A 15,574-nucleotide genomic window follows, 5' to 3' on the forward strand; every position below is an offset into this window, starting at 1 on the left:
GGGGCATGGGGTTATTAATGAGGGTGGAATGTGGTGATCATTATTATCGAAAGTACAGGTATGAAAGCATGAATTGGTGTGAATGTACTGTGTATACAATCAGAGATATGAAAAATTGTGCTCTGTATGTGTAATAAGAATTGTAATGCATTCTGCTGTCATATATAAATAAGGTAAAAAAAATCAAAACAGACACAAAGACCAATGGTATAGAATAGGACACAAGACAAACCCACATAAATAACAGTTATCTCATACTAAACAAAGTTGTCATAAACATAACATTGTGGAAAATATAGCCTCTGCAACAAATGGTGCTGGGAAAATTGGAAATCTGTATTTAACAAAATGAGATTATTCTTCTGTCTCTCACCATGCAGAAAACTCAAAAAGTGGATCAAAGACTTAGGCATTAGAATAGAGACCCTGTTGGGCTGGGGATGTGGCTCAAGCGGTAGTGCACTCGCCTGGCATGTGTGGGGCGCTGGGTTCGATCCTCAGCACCACATAAAAATAAAATAAAGATGTTGTGTCCACCGAAAACTAAAAATAAATAAATATTAAAAGATTCTCTCTCTCTTAAAAAAAAAAAAGAATAGAGACCCTGCACCTAATAGAAGAAAAAGTAGGCCCAAATCTTCATTTTGTCAACTTGCTTAGGATCAGAATTCTTTGTCAAGACTCCTAAATTGCAAGAAGTAAAAGCAAGAATCAATAAATGGGATTGTATCAAACTAAAAAGCTTCTTCACAAGAAAGAAAACAATCAATAACACAAAGATATAGCTTACAGAATGGGAGAAAATCTCTGTTATCTGCACCTCAGATAGAACATTAATCTCTAGGATAATGGAAGATCATTTGATTCGACAAGGGAATGAAGGGAAAGAAGGGTGGATAGGAACAGGAAAGACAGTAGATGTATCAGACATAATTTTCCTATGTTCATATATGAATACACGACCAGTGTAACTTCACATCTTGTAATAACCACAAGAATGGGAAGTTATACTCCATATATTTATGTCAAAATATACTCTACTGTCGTGTATGTAAAAAGAATAAGTTAAAAAAAAAAAAACCTGGGGGCTGGGATTGTGGCTCAGTGGTAGAGCACTTGTGTAGCACGTGTGAGGCCCTGGGTTCGATCCTCAGCACCTCATAAAAATAAATAAAATAAAGGTATTGTGTCCAACTACTTCTAAAAAATAAATGTTAAAAAAAAATACGGAGGTGAGAGATTTGGGTGTTTTTGGTCTTTTCTGGGCATGTGCGTTGTCCTTTGCATGTTCATGGTCTTAAATTTCCAGGAGTACGTAAGAACTTTTCAAAGCCATTATGGACATCTCTTTCCCAAGCTTTTCATATTAAGCTTTTTGATTAGTCTGTTATTTGTCCCAGTTGTTACCATCACTTACACTTTCCTGTAATTTTTTTTTCGAACACTTGGCTCAGTTCTAGTCCTCTTCTCCAGGGAGAAGTCTCTCAACATTGGATAAGAATCAGATAATTACTATACAGGTCTGATAATGACTATTTGAAAATGAGGCTTTGAAAGAGTTCCAGCTTTGATTTGTTGCTCTATTGGCTTCAAAGTTGCCCTGGCAGTGTGGAATCAGAATAAATAAAAACTATATAAATCATTATTCTTAATCAGATTCTAACATTTTTTTTTCTTAAGCGAATACTTCCTGGGGGTTTTTCAGTAATGCATTGCTTTTTCTTTTTCCCTCAGAGTTGGCAAGAGTTTATTAGAAAGTGAGATAAGAATGTATAGTAGGCACTGTAACAGGATGCCTCTGGACAGACTGTATGTTGTAGATTTTCGGGGTTTGGGTTTCCTAAAAACTGAGGTTCTTGGCTTTCTTTGTTATTGTCACATTCTGTTATACCTCTTTAAGTGGTTTGTTACTCCTTTGTTTAGTGCTCAGAAAATTTTCTTTCTGAGGGTTGTAAAGATCTCGTCACAAGGGGTGGGTATTACATGATCTTGGAATAATAATTCCCTTAACAGGCTATAATTATCTATGGCTGGGGGAGATTTGACATATCAGTTCCCATTTTCAGAAGCTTTTCTGCTTTGGTAAGTAACATTCCCTGTGCTTCCTGGTTCTGTGACCCATGGATTCTTTTTTGATATATGTTCACTGTCCTGTCTAAGTAATTGCCCTTCGTAGTCCTTTCCCCACTCACATGTTCATGGCCGCCTGTTTGCCTAATATTATCCCCTCAAGGACTTGGGCCCCTAACTTATTTTAGGGTAATTGGGCATCAGCCTATTCTGGCTGCCCCTGTTAGAGACGTCAATGATGTGTGCGAAGCTGATCACTGTCCTTGCGTTCTGTGATGTGGGGTATGGACGTTTAAAGGTATTCAGCATCAAAGTCCATGGTAAATGTCAGGAAGAAGAGATCCTGATATAAGTTTTCATAGTGGCAGTTGCTGAGCATTTGGACTAGATATACATGTGGTAGGGATCATGCTTAGACATGTATTAGAACTCCCACCAATTTGAGCCTTCAGTGAGGTCACATGAGGTTCTATTGATATAGATGGAGATGAAAGTATAAGAGGAAGGTTAAGAGGCTTTTTTTTTTTCCCAATATAATGGGCTCTGACTTTCAGAAATCCTATTGTAACTGACTTTCAGTCTTTGCTAAGGTGTTGCCCTGGCCAGGAGCCTTCCAGTTTGTCAGTTGGTAAGACCTGCCTTCCAAAAAGACTAAAAAAACACTTCCAGCCTCTCATCCTGAAGGACTGGATTTCAATTGTGGCCTTTTGGTCCTACTGAAGGGTTGTTCTGGCCAGAGACTTTCAGTTGGCTCAAGAAATCCCTCCAGTCACCAAGAATCCAAGGTGTAGAATGAAAGTTCAGAAAAGGCTTAACAGGGCAGAAACAAAAAATATTAAATAGTAAATACATAAACCAGCAACAGTTGTTTGTTATTTTGAAATTTATGTACTGTACATGATTGCATATGCTATAATTTTATATAGCTGGCAGCACAGTAGGTTTGTTTACATCAGCATCACCACAAACACCTGAATAATGTGGTGTACTGTGATATTATGAAGGCATTGATGTCAGTACATGATAGGAATTTTGCAATTCTATTATACCCTTGTGAAACCATCATCACATACGCATTTGTTGTTGATGAAGTGTCATGCTTAACAATTATAGGATGATTTTGATAGTTTTTTTTTTGGTTTGATTTTATAGAGTAGCAAATTTTTGGAGATCCTTTTCTAACTTTGGTTGATTTTTAAAAAAACCTGTTTCTTCTTGAGTGAGCTTTGTTCTGTCTTTCAAAAAATTTGTCCTTCTGTTCTATGATGTTGAATTTATGAGCATACAATTCTTCTCACTTTTGAAATATTTTTCTTTTCTCTATAATGTAATATAAATACTCTAAGATGAAGTCTTTTTTATGACAACATTTATTCTGTCTCATGTGGGGCTGTTTGTCTTTCAGTTTGAAATCTGTCATCAAAAATAAATATAGAACCTATAGGGTTACTTTAGAATTGAAGATGAGCCTTGCGCAGTGGCACACGTCTCTAATCCCAGTGGCTACGGAGACTGAGGCAGGAGAATTGGGGGTTCAAAGCCAGCCTCTGCAATGGCGAGGTGCTTAGGAACTCAGTGAGACCCTGCTCTAAATAAAATACAAAAATAGGGCTGGGGATGTGGCTTAGTGGTCAAGTGCCCCTGACTTCAATGCCTGGTAACACACCCCCACACACACCAAAAAAGGAATTGACCAAGATGAAGTGATGTGTTTATGTATGTGTCCATACATGTTTTTGACAAGCCCAAATTTTAGGTTCATAATATAAACAGTGAAATCTGAAAAGAAAGAATTCTTTTGAAGTTTCATTATCTTAAAAGAATATTTTTAAAATTTCTTTAAATGTCTGACATTAAATACAGTAGAATTCAATTTAGAAAGTGTTTTGTTTCATAGTGTACATCTTTTGTCTTGTATTGCAATTCTGAGTCTTACAAGTTTTATTTTTATTTTCTGCTTTAGGCAATCCTTTATCACAGGATATTCTCAACTTATACCAGGACCCAGATGGAACACGAAAGCTACTGAACTTCATGCTTGACAATCTTGCAGGTAACTAACTATTAATGACAAAAGGAGTATACTCTCCAGATAATATCATGGTAGAACATTATTCTTTTCATAAATGGAGTGCTTTCTGTTTATTAAGCAATGTTCTAGGAAATTTAGTTACATAATTTTAATTTTTCTAAGAACCTAGGTGGAAGGAATTTTTCTAATTCACATTTTACAGTTACATATTCACTGAATCAGATACTAATCATCTGCATACAGCTGATTAATGCCTGAGCTATCAACCCAAGATTGTGCTTTGCTTTTTGTAATAATAATATATAATTCTTAGTTGTTTTAATTTGGTACACATTACCTGGAACCCATACATGTTACACATTTTTTAAAAAAATTATTTTTTAGTTTTAGGTGGACAAAATATCTTTATTTTATTTTTATGTGGTGCCGAGAATCGAGCCCAGTGCCTCATGCGTGCTAGGCGAGTGCACTACCATTTGATCCACATCCCCAGCCCCCACTTTTTTTTTTAATGAATAAAATGATAGTTCGATTTAAGATTTTAACTTTGTGAATGCATATCCATGCATGTACTCTGTTTTAAATTTTCTGTTTTTAGTAAATTATGTGAGGTTTTCAACACTTTATTATAAAGTAAGCTTTATGTTAGAATGATTTTGCTCAGCTGTAGTCTAAGTGTTCTGAGCATGTTTAATATAGGGTATGCTAAGTGATAATGTTTGGTAAGTTAATTGTATTAAATGCATTTTTGACTTAACATAATAAACTAATTGGGATTTAACCCCATTGTAAATCAAGGAGCTTTTGTAGTTTGATTTACTGTACATTTGTGGAAATTTTGCAGGCAGCCTTTTTTTTTTCTTTTGTACTGGAAATTGAACTTGGGAGTACTTTACCACTATGTTCCATCCTCAGCCCTTTTTTTATTTTTTGTTTTGTAACAGACTCTCACTAACTTGTTGAGGGTTTTGCTAAATTGCTGAGTGCTGAGGCTGGTCTCCAACTTGTGATCCTCCTGTCTCAGTTTTCTGAGTTGCTGGAATTTCAGCCATCACCACTGTGCCTGACACAAGCAGGTTTTTAAATTAAGAACATTAGAGTCACGGGACTAAAATGGTTGTACTCCATATACAATGTTTTCTTACATTAGACAGCTATTAAGTGTTTTATTTAAATTTTTTTTCCCTTTGCTTAAGTTTTCAAAGTGTAGGTAAAAGTTGGAGATCCTACTGAATTCAGATAGTTTCCTTGGAATAATATCTTTTTAAAATGCAGAGTTCTGAAACAGCTTCAGAAATCATAAATTTATATTATAGTAGCCCTTATTACAATATTTTGGCTTTACTCTTTTTTAATTCTATCAAAAAAGACACCTTCCCTCCAATATACAAAAAGTAGGGTTTATAATAGGGGAAAACCAGTTAGTATCATTTAAAATATTTTGGTTAAAAAGACTTAAAAGTTGATTGATGGAAGATAAATTAGCATGTGCATTAGAGATTTTTTCATTAAGTACTAGAAATATGTGAAAATTAAGCTGTGCACATCATATGTGCTATTTCCAACTTACTTTACAGTTAAATATCTTTCTTGTCTGTATAGATGTAGCCAGTTAATTCAGTTATTGATGTGTGTATGTAATTTTTAAGGTATTCTTCATCTGTTTTAGATAAAAGCTGCTTGATGTTATATATGTTGTAAATACCTTTTCCTATGCTTAATTTATCTTTTGTTGAACAGAACTACTTTAACATACTCCAACTTACTGAATTTTCTGATATAGTAATGTTTCTGTTTCCTCTTTAAGAATTTTTACCTACCACCTTGATCATGAGCATATTCTGTGTTATATAGACACTCATAATTTTTATTTGCTATACTTAAGAAATGTAACCTTCCTGAAATTGATGTTTGTATAAGGTAGGAATTCATGATTTTTTCTGTATGTGTATTATATTGACCGTGAACCATTTATTGATGAGACTGTCTTTTCATTATTGTGGTTATTTTTTTGTATGTGTATATGTGCTATCTTTGTAATAAATCAAGTGTCAGTGTATGTGTGTGTGTGTGTTTTGGGATTTTTTGTTTTCTTCCATTGGTCAGTCTTTCTTTCAGAGCTTTATAATTATATATACATTGTAGTTGAGTTTATCCCGACAAACTCATACATGCATGGATTTTGATTTTAGTTTGTGTTCCATTAGTCTTTGTGGCAGTGTAACAGTGTCTTTGATTATGATAGCTTTTATAAAAAATCTTGAGATCTAGTAGGGTAAGTCTTTCCTCTTTATCTGATTGTGATGAATCTTGACTAGCTTTGGCCATGTGATTTTTTTACTTTATATTTTTATGAAAATTTTTGGAAGTAGACTTTTCATCTCTCCCTTCTCAAAAGGTATAAGGATATTATTTGGGATTATACTGAATCTATAGATTGCTTTGGAATAATTGATATATTTATGTCAGTGGATCTTATTTCATTTTTCATGGCTTCTATAATTTTGGTATTGAGTTGTACATTTCTGTATTGCCATTTTATATAAATTCTAAGTATAGACCGTTTTGATGCTCTTATAGTATTTTGAACACAAGACAGGTAACAATTTATGGAATATCCTTGAATTTTGTATATTTATGATACCATGCTAAACATTTGCTAAATGCCTTTGCTAAAATGTTTTCAACCACTTTGCTTAACTGTTCTTAATCCTGATACTTTTTTTTTATTTTAATTTGTACCATTGTAACATCTGCAAATAATGATGGTTTTATTATTTTCTTTCTCATATACATATATTTTTTCTTTCTTTTCCTTCCTTTATCTCTTTCTCTTTTTCTCTCTTTGTTTCTTTTGTGGTACTGGGGTTTGAATCTAAGGCCTGTTCATGTTGGGCAAGTGCTGTACTACAGAATTACATCCACAATCCTTATTTATTTATTTTCTTGCCTATTGCACTTTCTAAGACCATCAGTAAAACTGCTAATTAAAAGTGGTGATAGTGAATATCCTTGTCAAATTTCACAATTTATTAACTTCTTGTAGTTTTACAACTAAATGTGATATTCATAGTAGTTTTTATATAGATAAGCTTTACCAGATTAAGGAAGTTTTTCTAATCTTAGTTTGCCAGCAGAGATTTTTTTGTTTGTTTGTTCATTTGGTTTTTTTGAGATGAGGCCTTGTCATGTTGCCCAGGCTGGCCTTGAATTTACCATCTTTCTGTCTAATGGAATTGCTGGGAATATAGGCAAGTACCAATGTAACCAGCCAAGGGAGTTTTCTCTTGAGAGGATTAGATATTTTTTAGCCTTTATTCTCTTAGTATAATAATTATATTGATTATTTTTGTGTGTTATACTACCTTTGTATTCCTGGAATAAATCCATATAGGTTGTGCTATATTATAATTCTTTTTATATATTATCCCCAGATTTTCAGTTTGTTACTATTCTGCATAGAATTGTTTATGTCTGTGTTTGAGTCTGAATGACCATTAATTTTCTTTCTTCATTGTTTTTGTCAGGTTTTTATACACTGGCTTTATAAACTTTGTGGGAATTCATATTATTTTAAAGAGTTTGAGATTGGTATTTTTTTCTATCCTAGATATTCAGCAAAGCATATCTGGGCCTGAGGTTCCTTTGTAGGAAGTTTGAAATCACTGATTTATTTTAATAACTGTGGACTTGTTTGGGTTTCTGTTTTTTCTTTCAGTTTGTAAAAGTTATGTTTTCTGTAAATTTGCACATTTTATCTAAATCTTTAAATTTATTGGCATAGAGTGGTTCAAAATATCATTTTACAGTGTTTTAAGGTCCAAAAGATATATGATGATATCTTTTCCAAGGGAGATGCTAGTTTGTGTTGCCTTTGTTTACTTCATAGAATATTTTCTTTTAAAGATCCAACTTCTGACCATATTGGTTCTCTTTATTGTGTTTGTTTTAGTGTCATTACTTTCTTCCTTTGCTTTCTTTCTTCAGGATTCATTTGCTGTTCTTTTTCTTATTTAACATAAAATCTAAGTCATAACTTTTGTACTCCGCTTTGCAACATATTTACTTATAAATCTCTCTCTGAACATGGCTTTTGAAGCTGCATCCCACAAGTTTTAATATGCATTATTTTCATCCAGTTCAGTGTATTTTCTAATATCCCTCAATCATATCTGCTTTGACCTATGAGTCATTTAGAAACTTATTTCTGAGTTTTCAAGGGAGTTTTAGTTTTCTTTGTTCTTTTGTGGTCAGAGAACTTACTCCAAGTGATTTACAGTTAAAAGAATGTATAATTTATTACCCAGCACATTCTTAATTTTTCTAAATGTTAAATGTCAAGCCAGGCATTGTGGTACATGTACTCTGTTTTAAACTGGGAGCTGAGGCTGGAAGATTGCAAGTTTGAAGTCAGCCTCAGGAAGTTCATGAAAACCTATTTCAAAATAGAAATCGCTGGGGATGTATGTAACTTAGTGGTAAAGCACCCCTGGTTTAATCCCCAGTATCCCTCACCCTCACGCAAAAAAAAGATAAATATTAAATTTATACTTGAAAAGCATACTGTGGTTGTTTATTACAAAATTTTATATATACTGGTTTAAATTCGTTAATTGTATGATTTGAACATGTTTTACATATATTTAATGATTTCTTTGGTCTTATTCATTACTGGCATATATAGTTGTCATGTTTTTTAATCAACTAAGACTTGCTCTTTTAATGTTATGTTAAAATCTTCCTTTTTCATTGTAGAGATCATTCATTTTTTTATTCTTTTTATATATACATTACAGTGTATTTTGACATATTTATAAAAACATGGAGTCTTGTGGTTGTACATGATAGTGAGAATGACTGTATTTATTATGCACGTATGAAAGTTGTGTCAGATTCATTCTACTGTTTGCTATTCCTATTCTTTTAACTTTTAAATGACATGTAATGAAGGTTTTTTAAATGTATTTCGTATTCATAGTTATTTAAATCTTTTGTCATTGTGCTGTACCTTTCTTTGAAATTTATTTTGACACTAACATAACTACATGAAAAAATTTCTACATGTGTTCTCCTTTGCTTCAGATTGGCATTGTATATTTTTGTTTATTTGACTTTTACGTATCTTAACCTTTTTTTCTTCTTTGCTTTGGGTTTTTTTTTTTTTTCACTATTTTTCTAGTTTGAGGTAGAAATTTCTATTATTGGTTTGAAATCATCCCTCTTTTTAAATGTAAGCATGTAGCACTGTGAATTACCCTATCAAAAACTACTTTATCTGTACCCCACAAAATTTTGGTATGCTATATATATAGTTTCATTCAATTTCCTTTGAGACTGCCTCTTTGATTGATGAATTGTTTAGAAATGTGTTATTTAAATCACACGTGTTTTAAAAAATATTCCTGTTGTCTTTCAGTTGATTATTGTTTTGATTCCAGCTTGCAACTAGTTGAAAAATTTCTCTGATATGTTGAAATTTGTGTTATGATACAGGATACTGTCCATCTTGATGAATATTCCACAGGCTCTGGATAAATATAAATGTTCTGCAGTGGTTGAGTGGAATTGTCTATAAATAAAAGTTAGATTATCTTGGTGATGGTGGTCAATTCTTCTCATTTTTAATTTTACTATCTAGTAGTCCTTTCAAATGGTGATTTGGGGATGTTAAAGTTGCCCATTATAGGGGTTGGGATTGTGACTCAGTGGTAGAGCATTTACCTAGTATGTGTGAGGCACCAGGATTTTGAGCCTCAGCACCATAAATAAACAAATAAACAAATAAATAAATAACAAATATATGTATGTCTATCCACAACTAAAAAAAAAGGTGGATTTTTTTTTTCTTTGTCAGTTTTTGTTTTAGGTATTTTGAAGCTCTGTTGATTAGTACATACATATTTAGGATTGCTATATCTTAGTGGATTGGTTATTTTCTCAATATGTAACGAATTACTTTTTGTGTTTCTTGCATTTGCTTTGAAACATGTAGCCATTTCTGGTTTTTAACAATTAATGTTATTATAGCATATAATTTTTCATTCTTTTATTTCCAACTTTTCTTTGTTGTATTTGAGAGATTTTTTGTAATCAGCATATAGTTGTCATGTTTTTTAATCAACTAAGATTTGCTCTTTTAATTTTCATTTTTAGTAAATGCTAGATACTTGCACTCAGCACCAGAATAGTTATTGTTATAATTTTTTGCTTTAGCTATTATATATGATTTAAGAAGCTGATAGGGAAAGTCTATAGTATTTATCCCTAATTTTACCCATTCCTTTTTTTTTCCTTTTTGATGTTTTGTTTCTTCTGTTGTATTTTTCTTCCTGTTTAGAGAGCTTCCTTTAGTTATTATTTATGAGTAGTTCTGTAAGTGATCCCTCTCTTAATTTTCCTTTGTCTGTTAAAATCTTTATTTCCCTTGACTTTTAAATGATAGTTTTGCTGGTTACAGAATTTGCAGTTGACAGTTATTTTCTTTGGTTTACAGAAGTTTAGTCTGTTTTGGTATGGATTTCTTTGAGGTTATTCACCTTTTTGGATTTGTAGGTTTGTTTCTAACACAAATCTGGAAACTTTTATCCTTTATCTCTTAGAATACTTTCTTCATCCCCACATCCTTTTTCTTCTAGAACTCTGATGATATGAATGTAGATCTTTGGTTATACAGTTTCATAAGTCCTTCAGGTTCTGTTGAAAGTCTTTTTTCTTTTTTGTTCTGATTGAGTGCCATTAACTTATTTGCAGTCACTGGTTTTATCTTTTGTTACCTCTGTAACTATGCTCTTCTAATATCTTTAAAATTTTGGTTATTTTTTAGTTTGATAAATTCTATTTTAACGCTCCCCCCCACCCCCAATAACTTCTTTGCCTGGGTTTTTCTATTTTTTCATTTGTTTCAAGGGAATTTGTTTTTACTTATAAAAATTGTTGAGGGGCCCTTGATTCTTTCTCAATCTTCCGTTTTAACTGACAAATTTCCTGTTGAGATTTTGCATGTAATTCTCTTGTCCTTTTTCAGGCTCAGTTGACGTCATCACTACAGACAGACCTAGGCCCAATGCTGCCAGCCACTGTGAGGTGTGGGTGGGATGAAGTGGTAGTCAGGTTTTGCTGGGGATGTTGCCTTTGGCAGACTGGATGGTCACCAGTTTATTTATTTATTTTATGTGATATTAGCTCACACTTCTCTCTATTCCTTTCTTTTGTCATATCATTGACCATGCAGTTTTACCTTTAAACAATTAACTTTATCTGACACCAATATCTGATTCTTCTTGTAAAATATGTTAAAATTCCTGTTAAAGCTAAAATTTCCTTTGGTTTCTACCTTTAATTCCAGTTCCTCTGTGTAGGTTATCACATTTAAAAGTTGGGTCTGTTTCCTTGTACTTTTTGGGCAGCCATTTACATGCAAAAATTATATCAGGAGAAATTTTGTACTATAACTTTTTTTTGAATATGATTTTATATTTTCTAATAAACTATCATATTCAATCCTTATACATTTTGCTACTTTTTTTCTTAGTAGGATTCCTTGGATGTCTTTACACATATAAGTGTCTCAGTTTTTCTTCTAACTGGTAAAGTCTTTCTTAAAAATGGATATTAGTTAGCTGTTTACCTCTGCTTTTGTTATTATAAAACAATAGGGTAATTCATATTTTTTTGCATGCTGCTTTAAGCAGATAGGACTGAATCCAGGAAATAAAATTTCTAGTTCATAGGAACATGAATGCTTTAAGTTTTATAAGATGATACCAATTTGTTCCGTAGATAATTGTTCTAGTTTATATTCTTACCAGCTAAATATTCAGGTAGCTATTACATTATCACAAATCCTGGATATTATTAAATTTGAAATTGTTTTGTCAATTGGGTAGACATATACTGCCTTATCTTTTAAATTTTCCTGGTTACTAGTGAGATTGAATGTTGGCTCTTTCAATGTTGTTGATGAACTACTTAGACTGATATATAGTTTTAGTTAAGATTTGGAAAGCACCAAAATGTTGACATTAATTACTTGTTTTATTTTAAGAAGCTTGATTTCTAGATTTTTTACCCACAACAGCTTAGGTAGATTTTGCTATTAAGGATCTCAAGTGCTAGAATGTTCTTTGTTTACTCTTATTCTATTTGTAGAATGCTTTTTTGAGACAAGTTGCTATGATTCTGGAATGGTACTTCCAGTAGGCATGATTATTTTCTAGGATTGAATATATTGAACTAGCTGGATGATTTGTTATGATAACTTTTCTTTCTTTCTGCCAAGATGTGGAATATGTGAAATAATGTTCATTCTACTCTAAAAAGTGTGGTTGCTAAAACAGAGTAGTATTCTTTAAATAGATATTTGGAGCACCAGAATGATTAGTAAAGTGATACTCTTAAAGGTCTGGGATACTTTTGTCAGAATTTCCAGAGCTGAATGAAAATGGAGTGATTTTGTTTTAAAGGAGTACATTTCTCAGCTACTAATACCTTAGACAAATCTGCAGACTTGAATGATTTGTTATGTAATTGCAAAGATTTTCAAAAAGAAGAAGAAAAGGAGGTCGTTAAATCTTAGTTATTTTCTTTCACATAGTAATTGGCTAGTTTTAGTTCATGGTATTGATAACCATATCTGAGCAATTTAATGTTTAACTACTGCCTTCCTTTTTTTTTTTTTTTTGACCATTGCAATTCTAACCTTTTGCTTTGCACTGACATTATAAAAGAGATAAAGTAAGACCAGGAAGTAAAAAAAAAGAACTAGAAAATTCAATTTTTATTATACATTCAAGTGCGGCCTTCCCCCAACCTTCCCCTGTTTTAAAGATGTTTGAACATTTTAATTTGTCAGCCTGTTACAATTTTATATGGCTTTGATTTCCTGGCAGGAAACAAGGCTGACTCAACACAATTTACATATGTAATTAAGACAGTAAGATTTTACTTAAGGTTTTAAATAGGTACCTTTCATAAAATGCAAGTGAAAATACCATTAATGAGTTTCCTAATGTCCTTTTCTGATGTTTTATGTTCTCTTCATAGCTCTTCTTAAATTTCCTTTGGTTTTTAAATCCTCATTAAATTTCAGCATTGGATTTTTAAGTCAGTTTGTGGACCATTACAGCTGAATAGAAACCAGGTTGATTTTTTCCTTATAAATTAAGTGACACTGATTTTAGAAACACGTGAAATTAACTTATGCTTACAATTTTTTTTTTTTTTTTTCCCTAGTTCATCCAGAGCAGCTTCCTCCGAGGCCATGGATTACATTAAAAGAACGAGACCAAATTCTGCCATCAGGTAGTTTCTCATTCTTATTTGACTCTTTTCAGAGATACTTGAAATACCATTTAGGCTTCACAGTCTCTAGTTAACAGGCCTCATTTTACCTTCCATGGTTAGATGAATTTAAGAATATTTAAAATCCATATTAAGATAGGCTTATGCACAAGTTATTTTGTATCTTTCACAGAGATGCAACTCCTGGAAGGTAGACCTATATCTTAATGATAAATTAACTTAATGGAACTGGTAATAAAATATACTGGTCTAGGGTTGTAGAAATATAGTACAGGGTAAGTATTTGTGTAATTTAAGGGTATAATTTAGCATGTCTAGAATAGTAATAATATAGAAAATATAAACCTTTGTTTCTCTGTATGGACCAGTAGCATTTTATAGAACTTCATTTATAGAATTTCACTTATAAAATGCTCATATGACAGATGAAACATTTTGGGGGTTGGGAGTTCTACTTGAAATAAAATTATAAATTATGGTTTCTTCCAATGACTTGTTTCATCACAAGTAATAATTCTCATATTAATTTTAACTTAAAATTAAATGAAGATTTCCACTGTTTCGATATAAGAATAAACCAGTCATTGAATACTGCTACTGCTACTTTAATAATTTTTAAAGGGTAAATCACAGTTAGAATATATTATTGACATGTTGAATAATATAAAAGCCCTTCTGCTTATGAATTTTTGGCTTTTTTTAAAGATTCAGAACAAAACATTTGATTTAGTATTCATTTTATTTAGTATTGGGAAATGTGGAAAGTGTAACCTTCATGTTTCTATTTGCATTTTAATAACTCTGAGAAATATAATATATAGTTTTGTGTATGCCTAGGGTAATACTTCTAAAATCACCACACACTAGAACCATAGTTTCAACCTGTCAGAAAGGGCACTGTGTCATTGTTATCATGAATAACAGTTATTCCTTATCATGACACACATTGATGGTCTAAGTAAAAGGAACACCAAGGCTTTCTACAAAGCCTTTTATTTTATACTTGGTCTTCCCTAGTGTGTAATTAATCATAAGCTTTCTAATACTAAAAACACCATCTTCTAGTTCTTCAGAGTAATTTCCCTTTGAATATGAGTGGATGTAATTTTGAAGAAATGCTTTTCCTAATATCACATAGCTATATTTCTTTGAAGGAAAAAGAACAGCAGAAATAAGTTTTCATAGTTGCTGAATTCTCAAAGTAATGTATTCTTGGGATTTTCTCTTTTGAAAAATTAGTATGGATTTGTGTGTGTGTGTGTGTGGGGGGGGGGGGTTTCAGGTTCATGGTGTTTCCCTGAGACTCTTAAGTGCTTACAAAAGATACTAACAATTCTAGCCTTTCTTTAATTACTGATGCATAAGGGGATGTATATAATAAGTGATGACAAATAATAGTGATTTATTATGATAAACTAAACTAACATTGTAGAAAGGTACCAGATAGTAATTAAATAATTTTTAGTTGTGTTTAAAAACTATAGGCATACTACTAATATAAAGAATATTGGATATTTTATAGGAATTAAAATTTATGACTTTTTCTATAAAAAAATCTCACTTCACAAAAGTCTTAGAAACAAAATGAGTGAATAAAAGTCTGTCTTGCTTCTTCTTATTTCCAAAAGACATTTCAAACCCAGAGAAGCAGAGTAAGGTAAACTCAGGGTACTCACTTTACAATATATAGTGATTTGGAAATGGTTCTAGGCTATTTCAAAGATAGATGATAAGAGAATACAAATAAGTCAAATTGAAATTTAGCCCTCAGTATACAAAATGACTATTAGATACCTGGAGGATCATTTATCTGAATTTTTCTTCATACCTTTTCTATCCTCTGAAATGGAACCAGCCTCAATTAAGTATTACTTTATCTTGGATTCTTCACCATATCTGCTCATTATAAAAACCTGGTATGACTTTTAAAAATATAAATACTAGGAACCTAATATTCTGACTTAGTCTGGAGTCACAATCTAGATATCAGCATTTCCCCCCTCTTTTAAGCTCTACAAAGTAATTCTAATGGGCATCTAGGATAGAAAATTATAAAACTTAGGACTGCTAAGACTTTAACATTGTGTGCTTATGGATCTCTTGGATTGTTCAGCAGGTTATTTGTGGGGTCACAGATTTTGCATTTCTGAGGTACTAGGTAATCACTGATAC

General features: G+C 32.1%; 1 protein-coding gene across 2 annotated transcripts in view; it reads left to right on the forward strand.

The window, feature by feature from the left end:
• Cnot6l (CCR4-NOT transcription complex subunit 6 like) overlaps positions 1-15,574 on the forward strand; it is a 70,674-nt gene that overhangs the window by 27,777 nt on the left and 27,323 nt on the right. For both annotated transcript variants that reach the window (XM_015499261.2, XM_048784794.1), the window contains exons 4-5: positions 4,034-4,123; positions 13,334-13,402. In XM_015499261.2, the coding sequence (XP_015354747.1) occupies positions 4,034-4,123; positions 13,334-13,402 (159 nt within the window). The remainder of the gene's footprint in view (positions 1-4,033; positions 4,124-13,333; positions 13,403-15,574) is intronic.

This window comes from Marmota marmota, unplaced genomic scaffold (assembly GCF_001458135.2).
Source record: "Marmota marmota marmota unplaced genomic scaffold, marMar, whole genome shotgun sequence".
Taxonomy (NCBI): domain Eukaryota; kingdom Metazoa; phylum Chordata; class Mammalia; order Rodentia; family Sciuridae; genus Marmota; species Marmota marmota.